Source organism: Macadamia integrifolia, unplaced genomic scaffold (assembly GCF_013358625.1).
Source record: "Macadamia integrifolia cultivar HAES 741 unplaced genomic scaffold, SCU_Mint_v3 scaffold2353, whole genome shotgun sequence".
Taxonomy (NCBI): Eukaryota; Viridiplantae; Streptophyta; class Magnoliopsida; order Proteales; family Proteaceae; genus Macadamia; species Macadamia integrifolia.
The window spans coordinates 34,598-58,350 of NW_024868654.1; the positions used below are offsets into that span (position 1 = coordinate 34,598).

General features: G+C 37.4%; 2 protein-coding genes across 2 annotated transcripts; both read left to right on the forward strand.

Annotated features, from left to right (window-relative positions):
* The first annotated feature begins 2,660 nt into the window (after positions 1–2,660).
* LOC122066342 (17.8 kDa class I heat shock protein-like) lies at positions 2,661–3,398 on the forward strand. Its single transcript, XM_042630163.1, has one exon. The coding sequence runs from the start codon at positions 2,735–2,737 to the stop codon at positions 3,212–3,214; it is 480 nt and encodes a 159-aa protein (XP_042486097.1). The 5' UTR covers positions 2,661–2,734; the 3' UTR covers positions 3,215–3,398.
* Positions 3,399–14,857: 11,459 nt separating this feature from the next.
* LOC122066345 lies at positions 14,858–15,705 on the forward strand. The gene is made up of 2 exons (XM_042630167.1): positions 14,858–15,290; positions 15,464–15,705. Exons 1-2 carry the CDS (start codon positions 14,858–14,860, stop codon positions 15,703–15,705), a joined length of 675 nt encoding a protein of 224 aa, XP_042486101.1.
* Positions 15,706–23,753: the final 8,048 nt, after the last annotated feature.

Here is a 23,753-nt window from a genome sequence, read left to right on the forward strand (position 1 = left end):
TCAAGATCAAATTGAAGCAACAGGGATGACTGATCTCTTCAATAAGGAAGCTGATGCTAAAATGGTTTTCTTAAAAACTTCTTTGTTGCAGAAGAAGCTTTGGGCAGAGAGATCGGTTCTTTTACTGGTGCATCTACCTATCGTCTCTCCCTCTCCCCCTTCTTATTCTGATATCAATCCCATTTGGAAACATCTTTGGCATCTCCCTACAGCCTCAAAAATTTGTATCTTCCTTTGGAAAATCCTTCTAGATTATATTCCGCATGGAGGACTCCTTTCCTCTACAGTCTTAACGTTGCTTCATCATGCCCCTTTTACAATCATCATATGCTCATCACAAATCATCTTTTCACAAATTGTTCTTTCACCTCCCACCCTATGGGCATGACTATTAGTGAGTGGGTTGGGCATAAATTTTCTCTCTGCAATCTCCCAAGCAAAGTAAACAAAAAACGCGGGCCTTTGTGGCTCAACTCCTTTGGCATATATGGCTCAGTTATAATGATTATATTCACAATCAAGCCTCTATAAATGCTGATGTAAAATTATTAAAAAAGGTCACTTTTAGCATTTGATCAGATTGCTACTAAATAGTGGCAATTTCATTTGTGGTTTTACAGATTTTGTGGAAGTTATTTATGCCTAGATTTCTGAAGCACTTGTTATCAGAATGGGACTTCAAATTGTACTCTCCAAAAATTTTTCTTATATTATAATCGAGGGTGATTGTTTACTGGTTGTTATGTTTGTCTCGAATTCTTTATCTGTTTTGAAGATTGATATGCTTCGACAAAATTTGGTTGCATCTTGAATGGGATTTTTTTTTCCTGAGGCCTATGATGTTAGTAGAGGGCTTGGGTGATAGGCCCAAGCCCGGATCCACTAACTGATCTTGTATATGGGTGCAGGGGCAAACCCCCCCTACGGTACAACTCGAGTAGCCGTGACTTGATGGATCAACCCGATTGGAGGATTTTTTATATGTATGATGTCTTGTTGTTTTCATTAGTGAGATTTGAGGTTTTTGTGTTGGGGTTTTTGGGCAAGTGTTTTGGCTGCCAGTTTTGGTGTTCTTGAGAGATTTCCATTGTAATTTTTCTTCCAATATAGTGGATCATCTTCTTCTTCAACTGAGTACGTACCACACTGCATCGATGTGTGAACCTTGTTAAATCTCTATGTTATATTGTGCGAATCTGTTCGATTTATTCATGTTTCTTAGTGTTTGTTCTAACATTGGTGATCAACATTCCCAACGGCATTAACAACTCCATCCCTTAGAGGATTTCCCATATAATTTCATATTGTTTTAGTCTCAGCCAAAGATTTAGAGTGGTACTATTTCAACATGCTTTTTGCCAAGTTAATTTTGTGGTTGATAGTTTTGCCTCCATCGGTTCTTCTCACTAATATTTTGTTATATGGAATGACTCTCCCCCACCCCATCCCACCCCACCACACCACACCACACCACACCACACCACCTACCCCTCTTTCGCTTCCTTAGCTTTGTATTATGATAGGTGTAATCTTCTCTTCCCTTGTGGAGTTGATTATAAACAAATTTCTCTTATTACCAAAAAGAAATTCAATTATCTATTTTTCCAGCAATTGTTATTATCACTAGAAAGAATTTCAAAGGTGACTTGTTCAAGCTCATTTCAACAAACTGACTACCGGATAAATTGCAAACCACATGGATTAGCAATATGTCAAATTTGGCATACCATCATTCCTAAGGTTAAATATGTGATTTTAACAGTTGATAAAACATTAGCAGAAGTGAAATTTAAATAATGTTGTGGACAATATGCCCACATATTTTAGTTATCAACTTTTTTTGGGGGGTGAATTTTAGTTATCAACTAAACTGTGACCATATTACCATTAAGGACCTGAACCAAAGGCTCAGTTTGGTTGCAATGGGAATTTAAAGGGAAGCGAAGTGAAATTTTCATACTTTAAAAGAAATGTTTATAACCATTACCCCATATGATTGTATAAATTACTCTTTTTTTTAATCATATTTAATAATGATATATTTTACATGTAATTTTTATTTTATATATTATAGCAAAGGGTTTTGGATGCAAAGTAAAGTGAAATTTTATAACTAAATATGGAATGATTTGAAGTTAATGTTAAAGTTATATGGATAATAATTACAAATATTTTTTTTTAAGTATAAAAATTTCACTTTCTTTCCTTTTAGTTTCTTTTGCAACGAAACATAGCCTAAGGTGATCCAAGTTTACTGGCCGGCCCAGTTCAATTATTGTCAGTATTTGGTTTTAGGTTCATAACCCAAAGCATTAACAACCCAACATCTGGCCCAGATTGTCAAAAAGTCTCAAAAGGCTTGGAAAATACTAGAATGTTCACGAAAATCCGAAGAATCAAGGAAGCCACCAGTGATAAGTATTTGGCTGGTTTGGGTTCCTAGCCAAGCCCATTTAAAACCCATAATCTGGGCCCAAATTGTCATTTTCTTCAGTTCGATGCTGAGAAAGTGCTAGAATGTTCACGAAAATCCGAAGAAAGAAAAATCAAAGAAACAACCAGATTCTCGGTGTAGGAAAACCCGGGAAAGTACTGGAATTCTTCCTCCCCTGTTATATAAATATAGAACTGATGTCCTTCCTCCACAACGTTCAGGAAGTTTTACGCCAAGCAGCGATCTATTTATCATTACCAGAAGAATTCTCTGCAAGTAAACAAAGCTAAATCAGTGGCAATGTCGCTTATTCCAAGCTTCTTTGGTGGCCGGAGAACCATCTCCGATCCATTCGCAATGGATATCTGGGATCCATTCAACGACTTCCCCTTCTCAACCTTCCAATCTGTTCCTCGAAACCAATTCTCCACTGAAACAGCTGCATTAGTCAATGCCCGTATCGATTGGAAGGAGACCCCACAAGCCCATATCTTCAAAGCTGATCTTCCTGGGCTCAAGAAGGAAGAAGTGAGAGTCGAGGTTGAAGAAGGCAGAGTCCTCCAGATCAGTGGAGAGAGGAGCAAAGAGCAGGAAGAGAAGAGTGACCAGTGGCACAGGGTTGAGCGTAGCAGTGGCAAGTTCCTGCGCAGGTTCAGGTTGCCTGAGAATGCCAAGATAGATGAGGTGAAGGCTGCCATGGAGAATGGTGTGCTCACTGTCACGGTGCCCAAGGAAGAAGTGAAGAAACCAGAGGTCAAAGCCATTGAAATCTCTGGCTAGAAGTTCTTGTTCTATCATACCGATATGTCACTTATGAAAGGATCTATAAACTGATATATGAAGAGATATCTAATAATGATTTTAGGAGAGCTTCTTGTTGTAACTTTGTGTCTGTATTGTAGAGATAGTACAGAGATAATACAGAAAATACAGAAGTTCTGATGAATCTGATTTCATTGAAAAATTCCATTTTCTGTTGACTTTTAATGTTTCCTTTGCTGAAATAAGAAAAAAAAATTAATAGATTAGAAAAAACCCAACTGAATTACATTCTTCAACGGCCGAACGATAGGACTGTATGATAAAGAGTATGGAGATCAAAATAATTTGTTGACCGATTGAAAAGAACAGTGAAAGTTATTATGCCAAAAGGGCTAAATGGCCATTGTCAGTTAAATAAAAATTTGTTGACTGATTAAATCATCTTAAAATATCATACTAACTGAAATTATTTATTTATTTATTTATTTATTTTTGATAGGTAGGCAGGGAAAGATAACATCTCTTCTCAAAAGGTGGGTTTTGTGCACCACCGTCGCACAATTGCACTAGCCGGTTGATATAATTTAACACTTCATTTGCAACACAATAAAGCTCTTCTTATCATAGAAAGAAGTAAGTAGACAAAGTGCTTGAATGCTTTGGGATGTATAGCAAGAAACTGGTAAGTACTTCATTAGAAGTATATTTTAGAATTCCAAAAGTTATGTCACCATGATGTAGCGAGGAGAAGGAACACATGCCTCATGTTTATTATCCAGGTGTAGTTGAGAGCATCATGTATGCTATGGTATGTACTCATCCACATATTTCACAGAATGTTAGTGTCATTATTTTTTACATTGTCGATCTTGGCAAGGGTTATTGATCAGCCATGACATGGATCATTTGGTATCTCAGAGGTATTATTAATGTTCGCTTGGTATATGGAGGCAATGGCAATCAATCATATGTTGTTGATTATGTGGAATCATATTATGCAAGTGACTTGAATAAGAGAAGATCCTTGATAGTTTATATTTTCATGCTCGCTAGAGATGATATTGGTTGGTGAGCAAGTGTCTTTATAGGCAAAAACTGCTTTGGCAAAAATTTCTTTGTCTACGACGGAAGTGATACCCTACTTTTAAAACTTGGTTTACTTATACGGTTGACTCGGTTTAACCATGCAGAACCCGAACCAAAGATGGTTAAGGCGGGTTCCCTATGAACCATGATGGGAAGGGTGACTTTGAATACAGGTTGGCCAGACAAGTCCGAGTCAGTGCCAAAGGAGATGAGTGTACCCAATCCGTGTACATGCACGTATCATAAGGTTATGTACGGGGTAATGTTGGTATGTAGCCGTATCCTAAAGTGTATACATATTATATATCTTGTGTCGAGAGTGAGATACATGTTGAGAGTCGAATTCCATCGAAATCCCAATTGTTTGGCTAAGTTTTGACCAACAGGTGGGCGGTCATAGGTGAGTGAACCCGCCCACCAGTATGACCCACCCATGTGATTACTAAATATTGTCTAGTATAAATAGTACTTATTATTTTTCTTTTTTCTCATTTAATGCCTTAAAGAGTGGGTGAGAAAAGTAAAGAAGAGAGAGAAAAGAAAGGAAGAAAAGAGAATGAAGAAGAAGAAAGGAAAAGAAAAAGAGGAAGAAATGATTTTAAGCGATGCCGAGGTTTGATCTTCTCATTCCGGTACCGAAAAAGTGATCCCCAAAACGAGACCTACGATTTGAGGTGGGTGAAGGCTATACTTCTTAAACTTTCACAAAACCCCAAGTGAAACCCTTGATTTGGGTAGAGTTCTATGAGATCTTGTTAACCCACTTGAGATAATGAATTTAAGGTTTAATAGATTGTCTATGTGTTGATTTTGAAGGTTTAAAGAAGTATTTGCAAGATTTGAGAACATTGGTGATTTCTTGAGTTAAGAGGTGATTTTGGGGTTTTTGAAGAGTTCTTGAGCAAAGAAGGTAAAATTGATTTTCAATCCTTAAATCTAACTTAGATCTAGTGGTATAGAGGGTTTAGAGAAGGCAAAGAATTTGAACATTCAACGACTATGGGTGGAATGTGACGTGGTCTCAATTGTGCTTTTGCTTTCAAAGGGTGTGGTGCCATGGTATTGTTGTTAGAGGTGGAATCGTTAGCTTCTATAGTTGAACTCCGTGGAATGGAGGATTTTTCATTGCTATAGAGAGGCAAGTTCTATAGTGGATTTTCTTGCTAAGTCAACGGAAAAATTTGATTACTCCTTTCCTATTCTATCTTGGCATGCTTTGGTCAGAATAGATATGAAAAAGGATGCTATTAGACGTCCTTGTTATCATTTCTTATAGTTCTCTTTGTTTTTAAGGTCTAGATTTTAGGGGTCACTAAGGCTCTCTTCCCTGCTGATGCCAATGTCGAAGGTGGGGCAGTTGGTCTGGTCCTCGATAGTCTCTATGGGCAAAGTCTTTTTTGTGTTGTAGGTCACCCTTGCAAGAACATTTAAACATTTAGTTTGTTGCATACATATAAACTCTCTACCATCTAACAAATGGTCAAATGTACAAATTTGCACTCTTAGATAGTAGCTAAAGGATGAGCAAAATTCATCCAAAAAAAAAGGATGAGCAACTCTCTGGAGGAAGATGTGCATGGTCAGAATAGATCTGAAAAAGGATGCTATTAGACGTCCTCGTTATCATTTCTTATAGTTCTCTTTGTTTTTAAGGTCTGGCTTTTAGGTCACTAAGGGCCCGTTTGGTATCGTTTCTGTTCCAGAAACTTCGTTTCTTGTCAGAAACGGTAATTTCAGTTTCTGTGTCAAAACGCCGTTTTTAAACAATTTATGCCTGTTTGGTGAATCTGTTTCTAGAATAGTTTCAGAACCAAGAAACGACATTTCTGCCGTTTGGTAATTCTTGTTTCAGAAACGATTTTTTTTTTCTTTTCTTTTAAGTCAATAATTACAAAAATAACATTAAAATACTATAAGCATATAAATTTTTTTGTGACAATAAAATATTACACACCAACGAAAAAAAAATGGTTTCCAAAGGATGAATAAAATACAGTATTAACAATGCCTTGTGCAAGTTAACTATTACATAATTCCCCAAATTTTCACTTTTTTTCCAAGTCTAAAGACTTGAATGCATGGAGGATGTCTTTCATCTTATTTGTTTGGTCCTCTATTCCTTTAAGTGTCCCTTCCAGATATCCTTTCATGTACTCGTTTGAAACGGAAAGTGATCTGGATGATGTTGATGTTGAGCTTGAGCTTTCTGAACATAATGTATGTTGTATGGTAGAGATATGTGTTTCATCTTTCAATCATACAAACAACCACATCCACAGTTATCAGTCTATATCAAATAATAGATGTGATTAGGGTCGTTGAAATTTAACATCAATTAAATTTAAATCATAAATTATCTATAGGTATAGGTCAATCGTAGAAATAAATTACCCCAGTTGAACTTGGGCAACATAGAAAATACTGTCCCTTGTTTGGACCTTTCATCGCAGTTCGTACTTTGCATTGACCTTTACCACATCTACATAGATGTAGTTGATCCACCCACATAAAAAAATTACATGAATCTTCACACTTGAAAAATTCTCTTCCAATATTTTTACCCGACTTGGTTGTATATTTACCACAACTCTTCCCACAAATTTCACAAGTTGCTATCATGAGTGGGGGCATAGAAGAAGTCATCTGTAACAGAAATGTATTTATCAAAAAATTTAATATAGCATCCAAATATATGGCATTCATAATAATATATCAACTTATACCACATATATAAATGTACCATAAAACAAGTACTACGTGGGTTGAAACATCAATTTAGGTTTTCAGTTTTGGGAAAATAGTTATCGGTTTTAGTTTTCAACTAGTTCTGGCATCCTTTGCTGTCTAGCCATTGCATTTGTAATTCTTAGCCTAGTGGCATTCATCTCTTTTGCCCGATTTCGTTGACTTGATTGTATTGTAGAATGATCAACGAAATCTTCATGTGGCGGATTCAAGTCATCTTCTGCAACTTTTAAATCATCGCTCATCCCCATGAATTCTGCATCAGCAATATGCTCTTCTCGAATATAGTTGTGTAGCCCACAACATGCCAATACGATTGATGCTTGAGTTTCCACTGGGAACTGATGCATTAGCCTTAAAATTTTAAATTTGTTCTTCAATACCCCAAATGTGCGTTCAATAACATTCCGAAGTGATGAATGTCTATAATTGAACAACTCTTTCGCTGTTCTTGGGGATCTTCTATGCCCTTTATAGTCCGGTAGATGGTATCTCTCACCCCGAAATGGTGTCAAAAATCCAGATTGGCTAGCATACCCAGAGTCGACAACATAATACTTTCCTACAGTCAAAAAATAATATATGTTATTACGTATACACTCAAATGAAAATCTAATATATTAGTATAAAGTTAATACCTGGAGGTGGATGAGGAAAACTCAATCGAGGATCACTTCTTGCCTGTTCAAGTACTCGACAATCGTTTGCACTACCTTCCCATCCTGCATACACATATGTGAATCGCATGTCAAATGAACATACACACATCACATTTTGAGTTGTGATCCCCTTCCGATTCTTATATCGAATTTGATCCTCTCTTGGAACTACAGCATGGATGTGAGTACCATCTATGGCGCCAATACAATGCTATGACATATAATGACAATTAAATGGCCAGTACATATAAGAATATAAACATTCATATATTTAATTACAGACATGTATCATATTAACATATTTACCTTGAAAAAAGGATAGTATTTCGGGTTCTGTGCAATCTCTATCGGTATCATATTGACGTCTGGCAGTCTGATTTTCTCCTTAGTCAGGCGTTGCATTGCAATCAAGACAACATTGAATGTTCGACTAATTGTTTCTCCTGAGTGGTTGAAATGATTTTGGGTGTCCCTATTACTTGAACCCTTCCCAACAATCCATAGGAACATTCCAAGCTGTTCATCCACTCGGATGTTGGTCGTATCTTTCAACCACCCCCTATGTCTAACATAGTCACATAGGTTAAGGAAGACATGACGTTCCATCCTAAACTCTTCATAGCATCTATTGGCATGCCCATTCAATACCTCATGCATCATGATAGCACCTGGAAATACACTATCCCGACATGGTTCTCGAATATATACAGCCTCACTCAGTAATTCCATTCCCATGTGAATGACCATATCTTCTTCATCACTAGAAGTTTCACATAATGCATTTGACATAACTGCAATAAATAAACAATTACTACACAATTGGAAACAAATATCTGTGAAACATAACAAGCTGACACATCGTGTCAACCCAAACCACATGTTCAGCATTACACACATCAATAATAGGAAAAAAACACAAAAGAAATAAAGCCAAGTCATGCAATGTATCTCCAAAAGTAAAATTACACACATCAAAAGTAGAGTCTCGAATCCAAAATGATCAAAAGTAGCATACAAACACAACATCAACTACTCCAACGCATCTAAAAGCCAAGTCCTCTTCGCAGGCTCTGCACAGACAAACAACTCCCTCCAACTAGGATCAGTACACATACGACTGGTGGCCTTCAAATATAACTCCTTTGATATATCCGGTATGGAGGATATCACCGCCTCACATGCTCTCGCACTGAAATCTCGAGGACAAGATGCACCTACCCCACCATGAACAGGAGATGTAACAGAAGTACTAGATGCTTTCTCAATTTTCATGGATAAATACTTCCCATACAAGTCCTTCACGTGACTATCTCCCTTATTGGCGTTCTTCTTTCTTCGTCCTGTAGGTGTCCTATCAAGACTTCGTTTTGTGGTGGTCTGAGTTGGAGTATGAGTATCCTCATGAAAGGGGTCAGTCATGCTTATATGCACCGGGGTACTGGGGGAGTGAGAGACTTGCTCAATATCAACTGTATTAACAGCTTCAATGCCATCCAAATCTTGAGCACTATCAACCCCTAAGTTACCTCTAGCATATGCATCCCCAAATACCATGCTCAAATCTGGCCAATTGTTTAGTCCATACTTCTTGTATTTCAACCAACCTGGATTTGCCTGCATAAGCAGTAATTGTATCACTTAGATGTACTACTCATTGTAATCTAATTTTTAAATAATTGAACTAGCTACTGAAATCTATTGTACCTGTATTGCCCTATCCCATACGGACTCATCATCGATTGTGACTGTTTTTGTCATTGAGTTCCACCCAAATCCAGTTGTATCAAGCAGTCTCTTGAATTATTGATACTCTTGTTTCAACTTGTTCATCTTATTGCGTAACTGTTCTCTCCCAACTGGACGATTTAAAGCCTGTTGAAATTGCTTTGTAATGTTCTCCCATCCAGTTTTGTTAAATGAATTACCGGATTTGTGACCATTTTTTACAGCTTCTTTCATTGCTTCAATGAAAACAGTGGTCTCAAATTCTGACCACTTAACGGCAGGGATACTACTTCCAGACATAATAGCTAGACATTATAAGTTAGTGTAAAAGTTAGCATATTGGGAACCAAGCAGAGTTTAAAGCCACAGATTATTCACATGAAAAGCATTGGGGACAGTTTTAATGAATACGCAAAAGACATTTGAGGTTAGCAAAATTAATGGTAAAACATAACAACCGAACACAAAATGAAATAAGATTAGGGAATACATAACAATTAACCTTGAAAATTGGGAAATGTTTGAAGAGCCATGCTGACACTCTAAAAATTGAATATACTACCACCAAAAAATATTGTAATGTAAGTAAATTTTAAGAGATGGAAGTTGTCACTGGTCCTTGATACACAATTTATGAAAAACCCAAACAAGGAAAATGCAAAAAAGAAGATTATGGTAATGCTGTGTTTTCATCTGCTGCACCAGAGTACTAACCTTTGCTGGACAAAACTAAACCATCTCAACTGATTTTCCTTACCACATTCCCAAAGCAGAGACTCAGTTGTACAATCAAATGCATTCAATAAGGGCAATATTTAATTGTTTTTATTCTGAATGTAACAACTTAACAACCTTATCCAGCCTACACTCATACATTTCCAATGACTCAAAACTGAACTACAATAATTCTGGAGTAATCCCAGAAAGTCAGTTTACTCGCTCTTAGCTGCTACTAGTGTGAGGGGTTATATAAGAACCAATTCTAACAGTTACACCACACTGCAACTCGCCATTGGAATAGGAAAGGATAGGAAGGGTATTTTTACTCATTCATTGCTGCTAGTGTGAAGGGTTAAATAAGAACCAATTCAAACAATTACGCCACACTGCAACTTCCCATTGGAACAAGAAAGGATGGGTAGAAATTGTTTGTGCATAGCACCATCATTCACTAGAGTATCCTTGGTGTCAATCTCCACTTAAGATATCAAAATGTGGTGCCTGAAACTGTCTCCAGATTTCTCTACCAACAAGAAATATAGTCCCTACTTCCATAAATCAGGCACCATTACTTAGAATCACCACAGCCCCCATACCAAGATGCACAATTGACCATATTATTAAATTTAACAAGCCTGAGTTGTTGTTGTTGAATTAAATTTAACAAGTCACACGAGAAAGGGATAAAATGGTCACCAATAAGTCTCATCTTTTGCATATATCTCCTAAAAGGAAATTATTCAAAGGATCAAATAGCACTAAAATGAAAAGAAAAATATCAGATTACACATAAATAGGGCATCCCCTACTCAGATAAAAAGGAATATGGGGACATGTTTCTGGTATTTAAAAGGGAAATGGAGATAAACCAAATTAAAATTTAGAAACCATGGCTTGAGTATAATATGTGAAGTAGAGGATCTTACTCATAAATAAGGGAAGTTTATATCCTCTTTAACTACACAATAGATAACAAGAAACCAGTGGTAACGAGACTCCTTGCAATCAACCCAGCCCCTCAAACAGGGCTCCAAATCTCAGGAGAAATTAAGAACATGTTTGTAATTCCCAACTCTATCAAATCCAACCCAATAACAGACCCAAAAGTCGAAGATTGAAGAAAAACAAATTCTGCAATTATGTCTACCGTAGGAGAGAGAAAAGGCCAGATTTTCAGTTATTGCAGTAGGGTTTTGGGTTGGGATTCTTCAGGGAGGGTCATCCAGAAATAGCAACTCTAATCCCTAAGTTTGATAATGAGTGGGAAAGGTATGAAAGAGATTCAACAAATCTCTCACCACTAGGTTGACTCGTTAACAACAGGGAAAATAAAATAACAGAGAAACAATAAGAAATGGGGAAGAAGAATATTACAAGAGGTGTATGGATTCAGGAAGCAAAGGAGAAGAAGAAGAAATAGAAGAGAATAAGAAGACGTTACCTCTCTGTATAGGGGGTCTAGAAAAACCCTAAAATTTGTCCCAATTCCTGCTCTGTGATTACAATAGATGAACAAGAAGGAGAAGAGGTTAGAATACAAGAAGAAAGAGGTTAAAACAGATGAAAAAGAAGAAGGAGAAGAAGAGCCGAAATCAAAATTACCTGCAGAGGAGATTTCACAAGGGGGCGAGCTCCTGTTTCTTCTTCTCTCCTCTCTCTGTGCGAGTTCCAAACTATTCGAAACCAGAACTTTGTTAAGCTAATCGATCTCTGTCTCTGGTATAAAAGAAAAAATGAAGAAGAAGAAGGAGAAAAAAACCCCTAGATTTCACACAAACCCTCTCTGTGGTTACAATAGATGAAGAAGAAGAAGAGGTTGAATAAAAGAAGAAAAGAAGAAATGAAGAAGAAGAAGGAGAAGAAGGAGGAGAGGCAAAGCACAGACCTGAGGTGAAGATTCAGCTAGGCTCTCTCTTCTTTCCTCTCTGCTATCCTCTCTCTATCGCGGACAATCGGGAACGAAAGTTCCTCCCTCTATTAATTTGGAACGAAACGTGGCCGACGGAACAGCCTCCGAGCGTTTCGTCAAATTGGGCAATTTTCGTTTCTTACCACACTGACAGTTTCGAAAAAACTGGAACGGAGCCTAAACATGCCAAACGGTTTTCTGCGTTTTTTTGTTCTATTAACACGAAAAAACGCTAGAAACGTTTTTTATGAACTATACCAAACGGCCTCTAAGGCTCGCTTCCCTGCTGATGCCAATGCCGAAGGTGGGGTAGTTGGCCTGGTCCTCTAAAGTCTTTATGGGTAAAGTATTTTTTGTGTTGTAGGTTACCCCTACAAGGACATTTAAACATTTAGTTTGTTGCATACATATAAACTCTCTGCCATCTAATAAATGGTCAAACGTACAAATTTGCAATCTTAGATTTGCAAGAAGGTTGGTTATTTGGAAAATATTTGAGTTTCCCAATTACATAAAATAAGTAAAAATATGATGAATGTGTTATATTTGTCCACACAAACACAAACACGAAAAAAAAAAAAAAAAAGAGTTTCATCTTCTCTCACCATTTTTTATTTTTTTAATTCATTCATTTTTAATCATATCGATGGAATCCACCACCACCTCCTCCTTTCTTTTTTTCCCTATAGAAGCCACACCATTCCTAGCCTACAACCCCCTCACCTTGCCGACCAACTCCACCTCCACCATTCTCTCATCAACCCCTTGCCCCATCTCCGATTTCTCTGCCCTCCCTTGACATCCCCCCGCCTCACCCAATGTTCAATCTCTCTCCCCTCCAAAATCCCTACTTTCTCCCGGGACTCCTAGGTTACAGGTGAGGTCCCAAATCAATGTAATCATGTGCTTACTACTGCTCAGGATGTTGACACAGACAATCCTCACAAACCATAGATTAACCTACAAATACAATGGATGAAATTACAAGGAGAGAAGAAGAGTTAAAGACTTAAGAGACAGGCCACCTCTCCCCTTCCTAGTCCCTATTCCCTAACACAAATTATAGCCAGACATGATCTTAAGGAAAATCCTCAGTGAAACCTAAGCGATGGGTGCGGAATTTAAACACAAAATAGTTTCATCAATTTACGTTATTGGATGAAAAATAAAATCAGAGAAAGTATGTATAACCTAGGCCACTTGCTCAGAGAATTTTCTCGTCAAATAATAATCAATTTTAGTTTCAAATAATGAAAACTAAATAATAATAGGTTTGGTTTGATTTTAAATTGATAAATCATCAATTCCAAACCATATAAAAGCCGTCCTTTTGCTGCTCGTCCTCTTTTCCTGCTTGTTGAAGCTGATATAATCATTCACTTCCTCTCATTTTTGTCTCCTTATCTCCCACTAGAAAAAAATGATTTAGTTAAAGTAACTAATCACTTGATTTGATTCTTGTTTTACCTTTGTTTGATAATAGAGTAACAGAGAAGCAAGGGCATGGGGTGGGAGTTGATGGGAGCATGGTGGAGGGAAGGGAAGTAGGGGATGGGAGCGAGAGTGGGAGAGGGGAGGGGGTGGAGTTATGGGGCAAGGTGAGGGGGTTGCGGGGGGGGGGGATAGGGATGGTGTGGTTTCTGCAAGGAAAGAAAGAAAAGATGGGGAGTTGTTGGTGGGTCCCGCATATGATTAAAAATAAATAAAATTAAATAACAAAGAATGGATAGAGAAGATGAAATGACTTGGGGGGTTATTTTAAAAGGTTGTTCCGAATTATTTTCTTCTTTGGCTATATTGGTAATAATTAACTTTGGAAATATTTTCAAAATTGAAACTATTAGAAGTAAGAAAAAAATTTAAATCTACTTATCTTGTAATTATTTCTTATCAATTAGATCTCAGTAATTTTCATAAAGTAAATAATTAAATAAAAAAAAAAAAGGGAAGTTATTAGTGTAACAAGGGTTGATTATATTTGGTAAAATAATAAAAGGGTAAAAAGACTAAATTATTATGAAAATATTTATTAAAGAATGAATTAATGGGGGTAAATTAGATATTTAACTTGTCAAATTAAAATAAAAATATATAGCCATAATTGAAATTGTAAAGGCATTTTAGTCATTTCATCTTAACAACATTACTTAAACCTACCTTTCTCCAATCTATTGTAATTGACGTTGGATTTACACCAAAAAAAAAGCGTTGGGTTTTTCTTCCCTGAGGTTTGGAACAAAGAAAAGAAAGACGAGAATGAGAGGTTAGGAAAGAAGAAGAAGGAAGAAAGAAGAAGAAGAGGTTCAAGCTGATCGGCTTGAGGTTAGGTTTCTTTTTTATCTATAATTTGTTGTGCTTTCGATAATAACCATAGACTACTTTCTCATTAAAAATTTTTTCAGCAAGTAATTGGCCCTAATCATTCCCTTTACAGTGAAATCATCATATGAATTATTTGCAAGATATGAAAATCCATTGTTCATAAGCATCTTTCAAAATTTTCCCTTTCTCTTTTATCTGAGAAAATTTTATCAAAGAAAATTTCTCAGTTCATTTTGTTTCGTAGTCTTTGATTGCGGCTTATATTTCCTCCACAAAAGCAGGAATGAGCAGCTCTCGTTTAAATAAGTTAACCTTCAGACAAGCAGAGACATAATAGATAAGAAAATAAACGAAAAGCAAGATACTAAAACAAGAAGAAGAAGAAGAAGAAGAGTTGCTTTGAACAAGCACTAATTTTTAAACGTTTCACATCGGGTTCAATCCCCAATCCACCAATTATTTACTTTTAAATTTGGGTCTGAACACTCACATAGAATGGAGAAAGAAGGAGAGAGAGTGTCTGGCGATCTTAGGGGTAGAGTTCCTGCCGATGAGGAGGATGAAGATGGAGGTTCGAGGGAAACTCTGGATCGAGGTCCTGTGATTCCTGAAGAAGATAGGATCTCGGAGGCTGTGGCTCTAAAGAAATCCTATACGAAGGCAGTGGGGAACGCTTCATGGCCTACCATTGATTCCTTGCCTGATCCAATTCAAGCAAGAAACATTCGAAGGATTGTCATTCCCCAACAGGACTATGAGGCAAAACGGCAGAACTTTCGTTTCGCGTTGATAGGGAGAGTAAATTTCCATTTGATTTCCCTTGATGCTTTGCATGAGGAGGCTCGTGCAAACTGTAAATTGAATCAAGAAGTGGTTATGAACCCATTGGGAAAGGGTTATGTTATTTTCGAATTCAAGTGTGAGGGTGGTAAATTAGCAGTTTGGAGGAGTCCATCAAGGTTTGGTGATCAGTTGATCCGCTTCCAGCATTGGAAGCCCGCCATGAGAAGCAATCCTTGACGAAGCTTGTTTGGATTCGCCTGCCTGATCTCCCTCTTGAATGTTGACATGAGAATGTACTGTTGTCCATTGCAAAGGCAGTGGGGCGCCCGGTTGCATTTGATAAACACACGAGACAGGGTCTTATGGGTTATTTTGCTCGAATCCAAGTGGAGATTGATGTATCTGAAACGACTGTGAGAGTAAAGGAGGTCCAAATTGAAAGGCTGGAGCTGGCAACGAATCTGGTCCTCAAATTTCGTCAGAAGGTTGTTTATGAAGACAATGTGGAAAGATGTGGGTACTGTAAACGTGTTGGTCACCTGATTGCTGCCTGTAGATAAAAGAAGGTGGACGATGCCAAGCAGTCCTTGATGGAAAATGATGGACGGATTCCTGGGGCTGTGTTCATAGAAGATGGAGTTAACCCAAGTAAGGTTAACTCGGTGAGAGAGTCTTCCAGTGGGGTCAGATCTCTGTCACCTCATCAACCGAATATTGAATCAAATATTATCCCACAGAATATGCCCGTTGATGGAGGAAATATTCAAATCCTATTGGATCCTGTCGTTTTGAGTCCTAATGAAATAGGAAAGGATTTAAATGTGGATAGGATTTCTCGCAATGAGGGAGATTACGATCCACTAATTGGGTCAGACGTTGGATCTGAAAATGGGTCTTTGGACTTTGACCCAGGTGATGACCCGGACCAATCCTTGGTGCATGAGGAGACCGCGCCCTCTCCCCAGGTCTAGGCAGTGCTGGGAAACCAAATTACCTCTAAAGTGAGGTACCCTTTGCGTATGTCGCAAATGGTTGCGACTCATGGTAGGGGTCGTGTGGGTGCTCCCACTGTTAGCAAAAATGCATTTAAAACTCTGTTTTAAACATGCTCTCGTTTTTTACTATTTAAAACATATTTTCCCTTATGCTTATCAAAGATACTTAAAAAAATAGCAAACGACAAGCATTTTTGTTCTAAACACGTTTAAAAAGTGTTTAAACACGTTTCCGTTTTTTTGCCCTTTTTAAGACTTATCTTGTTGAACATAATGTCTACTTAATTCACCATATCTTTCTCTCCCGAACTCTAATCCACTTGATTCTTTAGCTGACTTGAAGCTAATTCAATGGCCTATATTTCTCATGATATCACCTTCAACTCAATATCAATGTATGGATCTCAAAATTGATATACAAACTGATGCATTTGCTAAAAAGTGTTTCTAAAGTGATGACTCCTAACTCAAACTGAACATATATTACTCTAAGAGTGTGTTGGCTATGTTGACAATAACAAACAACATCATAGCGAAGCCACATTACTCAACAAAACTTTGACATGTGTGGTGTATGAATTTAGAATTGGTAGTGGATTATATTCAATTATATATCATAAAACTTATAATGAGACATGAGATATATATGCATTATTGTTGGATACTGTAGTTATTTTAAAACCCGTACCGTCTATATTCTATTTTTTTCCATTCTCAGTTTTTTTGACCGTTTATTTGACCATATCGTTCAAAATATTTTACCATTTAAAACCCATACCATCCGTTTCTGTTTTTTTGTTGTTCCCATTTTTGCTAACAAGGGGTGCTCCTGCTCAACGCCCTGAGTCTGCCTCTAATGAAGACCACATAATCTCTTTTCTTCCGATGGTTGAATGCTCTAGGGGCTCTGTGTCAGTGGTGCACAAGGAGCTACCTATGGTGGATTAGGCAGTCATGCGAAGGGAAAGGCAAGTAACCTTGCTGGTAGTGGGAGGGAAACAGAAGGAAAAAAGTGGCCAGAAAAAAAAGTCTGGTAAAAATTCCAACTCCAACTAGTTTTTCAATGCGGGTTCTGTATTGGAATATCCGTGATGTGAAGAAGGTGACTGTAAAAACAGCCCTGCACTTGATTTTGAAGGATTCAGCTCCAGAAGTTTTGTGCTTGGCTGAACCTATGGTAGTAAGTAAATTTTTGGCATTGTTTTTTAATAAGTTGGGTTACTCTATGGATTTTATACACAATGAGAGGCATCAAAAAGTGCCAAATTTGTGAGTCATATGGAGGTTAGGGATCCCTCGCCCTATTGTGACTGCTATGTCTGACCAGCATGTCTCTATTTTGGTTGAGGTGTTTGGTATTAAGACTAGGATGTCTTTTGTCCATGCTAGTTCCTTTAAAGTTATTCGCCACTAGTTGTGGCTGGACCTAGAGTCGTAGGCTTCCTCGGCCTTCCTATGGGTTGTGTTGGGAAACTTTAATGCCACTTTGTTGTCCAGTGAAAAAAAGGCACCGGGAACGTATAAACTCAATTATGCTGCTAAGTTTCACGCGATGGTCGATGTATATAGTCTGTTGCCAGTTCCTTCCCAAGGGAAGAAGTTTACCTGGACTAATAACCGAAGGAGGGGAAATGTGGAAGCTATTCTAGATCGAATGTTTTGTAATGAATAGTGGATGGATATTTTTAAGAATATTGTGCAACGTGTTTTAGTTTCCTCTATCTTAGATCATGCCCCTTTGCTTAATGTTTCTTATTCAGTGCAGAAACCTTTAAACATTCTTTTCCGATTCCATGGTTTCTGGATGGAGCAAAATAATTTTATTAAAGTGGTGGATGAGGTTTGGAGGGGCCAGGTTGATGGAAATCCTATTCAGGTTCTTGCTAAAAATTGAAAGGGGTTAAAATGATGCTGAGGTTCTGGGCCCGTGCTTCCTTCCCCAACTTGAATGAAGGAATGGTCAAAGCTGAGGGTGATTTAAAGTTCGTTCAAAACATAATTGAAGTGTCAATCTTGTCTGGCGATTTATTTGCTAAAGAGGTTGATGCAAAAATAGCTCTACTTATGGCTACTAAAATGCAGGAGAAGTTATGGGCTAAAAAGTGAAGCAGAGATGGATTAAAAATGGGGAGTGTAATTCTAAATTTTTTGACCTATCTGTGAAATTGAGAAGATCTAGAAATCAGATTTCATCCTTAAAAGGGAAGATGGTTCCTGGGTCATGAATCCATAGGGGGTAGCTGATTATATTTCATCTTATTTCAAAAAGTTCCATGAGGCATCAGAGACGACAGTTCATCATGAATTGTTTGATTGCATTCCAAATATGCTTTCGGCGGATGATGTTGTCAATTTGGACTCGATCCCGAGCAGGGAGGAAATAAAGCAAGCTGTGTGGGATCTCGATCCAGAAAGCTCCCCTAGTCCTGATGGGTTCCCGGGAAAATTTTTTAGGAAGTGTTGGGAGGTTATAGATGTTGATTTCTGTAAGGCTATGGTGTCTTTTTTTTTTTTTTTTTTATGGTGGGCAGACTACCAAAAGGAGTGAATAATTGCTTTATCTCCCTAATTCTTGAAGTAGATGGGGCTGTTTCTTTAGATAACTTTCGACCAATATGCATGGGAATTTTTTTCTATAAGGTGTTGTCCAAGATTATGTCTTCCAGGCTTATGGGGCTACTGTCCAAATTAATTTATGAGGAACAGAGAGTGTTTCAGAAGGGAAAATTTATTTCATCAAATATTAATTTAGCCTATGAGCTTGTCAATTTGATGCATTATGTGGTGAGGGGAGGAGGAATGGGTCTCAAGCTGGATGTGCAAAAAGCCTTCAACTCTTTATCTTGGGATTTCCTTTTCGAGACTCTAGGAAGGTTCGATTTTTGTAATAAGAGGATTTCCTGGATCCATAATCTTTTGCTTTTCTCTAGAGTCTCTGTTCTTGTTAATGGTGGCCCAATGAGTTTCTTTGAAGTTGGGAGAGGTCTGCGACAGGGAGACCCTATCTCCCTTATTCCATTCATCTTGGTTGAGGAGGTTTTATGTAGAGGCTTATAGGCCATGGTTCATGGAGGGCTAATAAAATCTCTTCTGGGTCCCAGAGGTGTGTTTACTCACTCTCATCTTCTTTTTTTTGACGATATTTTTATCTTTATGAATGCTTCTGCGAAATATATGAGGAATCTTCAGACTTTCTTGGTTAAATATCAGGCCTTCTTAGGTTAGAAATTTAACCTTGATATAAGCAGGCTTTTCTTTGGTAAGGTGGTCCCTTGCATGAAATAGTTTACCACTGAGTTTTTAGGGGTTCGTTCTGCCAAATTGCCAACTAAATATCTAGGAGTGGAGATATTCAAGGGAAGAGTTAAAAAGGACTATATTCTACCTTTATTAGATAAAATAAAGGGCAGATTATCAAGTTGGAATGGGAGACTCTTGTCTATGGCGGGTAGAGTGGGACTAGTCAGATCTGTGATCTCTAGCATTCCTATCCATAATTTTTCCATTTACTGGTGACCTGAATATTCAATTAAGTTGGTGGAAAAATGGATGCATAATTTTATCTGGTCAAGTGATTTAGAAGTGGGGAAAAACATAGTGGTGAAATGGGATGATGTCTACAAGCCCAAGCGGGAGGGAGGATTGGAGATTAGAAGGCTAAGGGATGTGAATTTTACATGTTTATGCAAGCTTTCCTAGCAGATAAAGCATAAGGGATCTTGTACGAGTAAGTTTCTCTGAGCTCGCTTTCTTAAGGCTGATGGCTTGCTGAAATCAGGCCAGATCTCCTCCTCTATCTAGACAAGTCTTAAGAAGATTTGGAATTTTGTCTCATCCTAGGAACAATAGACAATAGGCAATGACCAAAACATTAGATTCTGGTCTGACTACTAGTTGGATAAGATGTCAATAGACAAGATGTTAAGTGAGGAGGAAAATTCTCTAGTATCTCTGAAAGCTAAGGTTGCCGATTTCATTTGCCTCAATAGATGGATTTTTTCAAGTGTTGATTCTGACGCTATGACTGAAATTTTTGAGATGACTAGAAGTATAGTTATTACCAATATGGAGGACGTTTGCCACTGAAGCCCCTCATCTTTAGGGATTTTCACAATCAAATCAGCTTAGGACATTGTGAGAAGTCAAGCCCTAAGGTGGGTTGGTTCTCCATTTTATGGTAATCTCACATTCAGCCTTGTCAAGTGACTTTTGGTTGGCATATATTTAAAAACAGACTTCCAACGGATGACTTGGTTCAGGCTCGAGGAATTGCCTTGACCTCTAGGTGTGATTTATGCGGCATGCAGATAGAGTCAAAAAATTATATCTTCTTCTCTTGTGATTTCTTAAATATTTTGTGTTAAAAATTTTACAATTGTTTTTACTAAATAACTCCATGTGAATGTGTTAGATCTTTCTTTTGATCCCTATTGTCTTTGTATGATTGAAGACACAAAGGGAAGTGCTTTTAAGGTTTTTATGTGCAACCAGACCATATTTATGAGGATGCTGGACTAAAACTATAGATGTTCATAGTTATGAATTCCCAAAAATAAATGTATTAACCACTTGGTCTCTAATAAAAACCTGGTCTGATACCAAATGTTAGATCATGGGAGGAACCGTCGGTGGCCGGAGGGGCGGTGATCCCATTGGCTTTTGGACCACTATCATGGTCTCAATCAAAATTTCAATCAAAATTCTAAATTATCTAAATGAAAATCTTCAACTCCAAATCCAAAGGTAGAGAAAACTTACTCTGATACCAAATGTTAGATCATGGGAGGAACCTAATGACCAAAATCAATTGTGGAATTAAATATTTTGGTTTACCTCCTCTTGGACCATAATAATCTATCATCGTTGGATATTAGTGAGATCCTCTTTATTTTTCTCCTACTCTTTAACAGATTTAGTGTGAGCAAACGTCTCACACTCTTAGTCAATCTCTTTTCTATTTCTTCTCTCAAGCCTTGTCTTCTCAATGGGACGAGACAAGATTGTGTTGAATGGAAAGAGAGACTAGAGTCCTTATTTATATTAACTATACCATCTCCACCTATTATGGTAGATAGCCAGTTACCTCTAATTACATCATATTTATTTTATTTAATATTTAATTAAGTATACTAATTATGACCTGTGTGGTAACATAAAGCTACATTAGCCAACATTTATTTAATTAAATCTGTTAATTATGACCTATGTGGCAATGTAAGGCCACATTAGCCAACACCTTCTTCATGATCTTCATAGGGATGAGTTGGGTGATTTCTTGATCAACAATCTCAGAATTTTCTCCATCGATACCAAGCTCCTTCAACACCTCAAGACTGCAAAGGAGTTGCAACTCTTTACGCACCTCGAGACCGTAAAGGCCATAAGATCTCCACCAACACAGTATTCTAATACCAACCATAAGTGGGTAGAAGTCTTGTACCTAAGAGTTGCAATAAATACTTAAACTGAAGAATTTAGCTGAAATTCCAACCAGAAAATAGATTATCAAGCATCTCATTCATGTCTATGATGAACTCTGTGTAAATGATATATAGAATTTTTAAGAATTCAAAGGATAATTTGCATTTATTAAGTGGTTCTAAAGCAAATCTGTATCCAAGTATATTATCTATGAGAACTCCAACTCCTAAAGAAGGGGAAATCATGAAAACAACTCTTATCTTTGTCTTTCTAGAACAAATTTCCAAACTATGAACTGTTGTTTTCCCCATTGCCCCTACATAATACTCCCCAGACTATTAGATTACTTGTCCACCTCCTCTACAGTTGATCATTCTCCCTCAAGGAATCTTTTGCCAGTGTTCTACACATGTTATGCATCTCTCTCCATTCAACCTTGCCAGGAGTTCCATGAACCTGAATATTCGTGGTTAAAGGAAACCACTTTATTCCTCTTCTAAGGAATACATCCAAGTGATGTCACAAGTTTTTAGTTTTTGACTCAAAGCAAATCTTTCCAAAACCAAAGTCATGGTTCATAGATTGGTTTTTTAAATCCAGAATTTTAAAGGAATCTATGGTGCCCCTCTAATTATCCAGTAATTAATATAAACAAGACAGCAAGTGTGCTTATCTGGTCTTCAATTTCTCAGGAAGTACTCCAAAACTATTAGAGAAGTTTTTTGAAAAAGAGCTTTTTCAATGGTTCAGAGTTTAGCCTAAACAAACTAGTAACACTCTCCCTCGGATTGCATTTTTCCTATTGTTCCAATACAAAATATGCAGATAGCCTAAACAATATCTGTATTAGCCTAAGACCAGTATTAACCAAGGTGAATCAGTCAGAAGGAGTTTGACCTTGTTAACTGCTATCAGATAACATCACCCTTGTCATCGTCCAACGTTCCAGCCAACCATTCTAGAATAAACCTCCCAATTGGAACACTGGTTTGCAAGCACATTCTGTTTTCTCATGTGTTCAGAATTACAATCTAAACACATGAGAAAACATCCATTTTGTCTATCTGTGTCTAGTCCTATACAGCATAAAATTCCAAGATCCATCGTAATCTACTATCCACAAATAAACATACATAAGAATAGAACACTTAGGGGTAGACAAAAAACAGAGCAGTGCAAAGTACAAAACCACAATTCAACCTGATGCCATATCCTAACCATGTTACAATTGGATCAGATGCATCAATTACTATTCACTACAAGTTAAAGATATTGTATTGGGATCAGGTTTTAAAAATTGATTGATCGGATGGATCGGGAATGGATGGGTTCACATCAACATCGGCATTTAGTGATCTTGTCGATTTACACCGATTCACTCCGATTGATAATCAAGTGATTATGATTTGTTAATTTTTATTTTATTTTTGGTATAGACGATGTATCAATTACTATTCACTACAAGTTAAAGATATTGTATGATCATGTTTTAAAAACTGATTGATTGGCTGGATCCGGAATGGTTGGCTTCATATCAAAGTCGGCACTGAGTGATCTTGTTGATTTACACCAATTCACTCCGATTGATAATAGAAATCATCCCTGACCAAATTGGAACCCGATTCCAAGTTTTAAAGCTCTTATCTGCAGCTACAGGAAAGGAGCCTGACCGAATCGAATCTCAATTCCAAGTGTTAAAACCCTAATTGGGATGGTGGGGACAAGGATAGATCTGAACTCTCCATTGGTGTGCGACCCACATCTAACATGGGAACCCATACCCTATGGAGGGTCCAAATCTGTCCTCACCCGTCCAACGTGGGGAGTTGATCTGTATTGGAAATGAAAGAAAGGTTTTCAAGTAGGGATGTAAAGGGATCGGATACAGATTCGGATATAATTTGATTGGATATGGATATCCCTAAATGGATATGGATGTGGATCGAATTCGGATTTTCGACCATCTATTTACTCTCTGACTTGTATTATTTGGACATTCTTCCTCCAATGAATTCAATTTACTCTTAATCCATCCTTGTAAGTTGTCTTAGCTTTTTTCCTCATTCTCTAGAACGTGTTTAAAACTTCAAGAAATCTCAAAATTATTACTTGACTTTCTAATTTGATCTGATGATTATTTTCTGGATAATTCGAATTTGAATTCAAATACTCTTTAACCGAATACATACACC

What these genes read in the sequence shown, in the direction of transcription:
- LOC122066342 (XM_042630163.1), top strand. Translation starts at nt 2,735, where the DNA reads ATGTCGCTTATTCCAAGCTTCTTTGGTGGCCGGAGAACCATCTCCGAT.
- LOC122066345 (XM_042630167.1), top strand. Translation starts at nt 14,858, where the DNA reads ATGGAGAAAGAAGGAGAGAGAGTGTCTGGCGATCTTAGGGGTAGAGTT. An exon ending in CGAATTCAAGTGTGAGGGTG is followed by an intron (nt 15,291 to 15,463) that starts GTAAATTAGCAG and finishes TTGCAAAGGCAG; the next exon opens with TGGGGCGCCCGGTTGCATTT.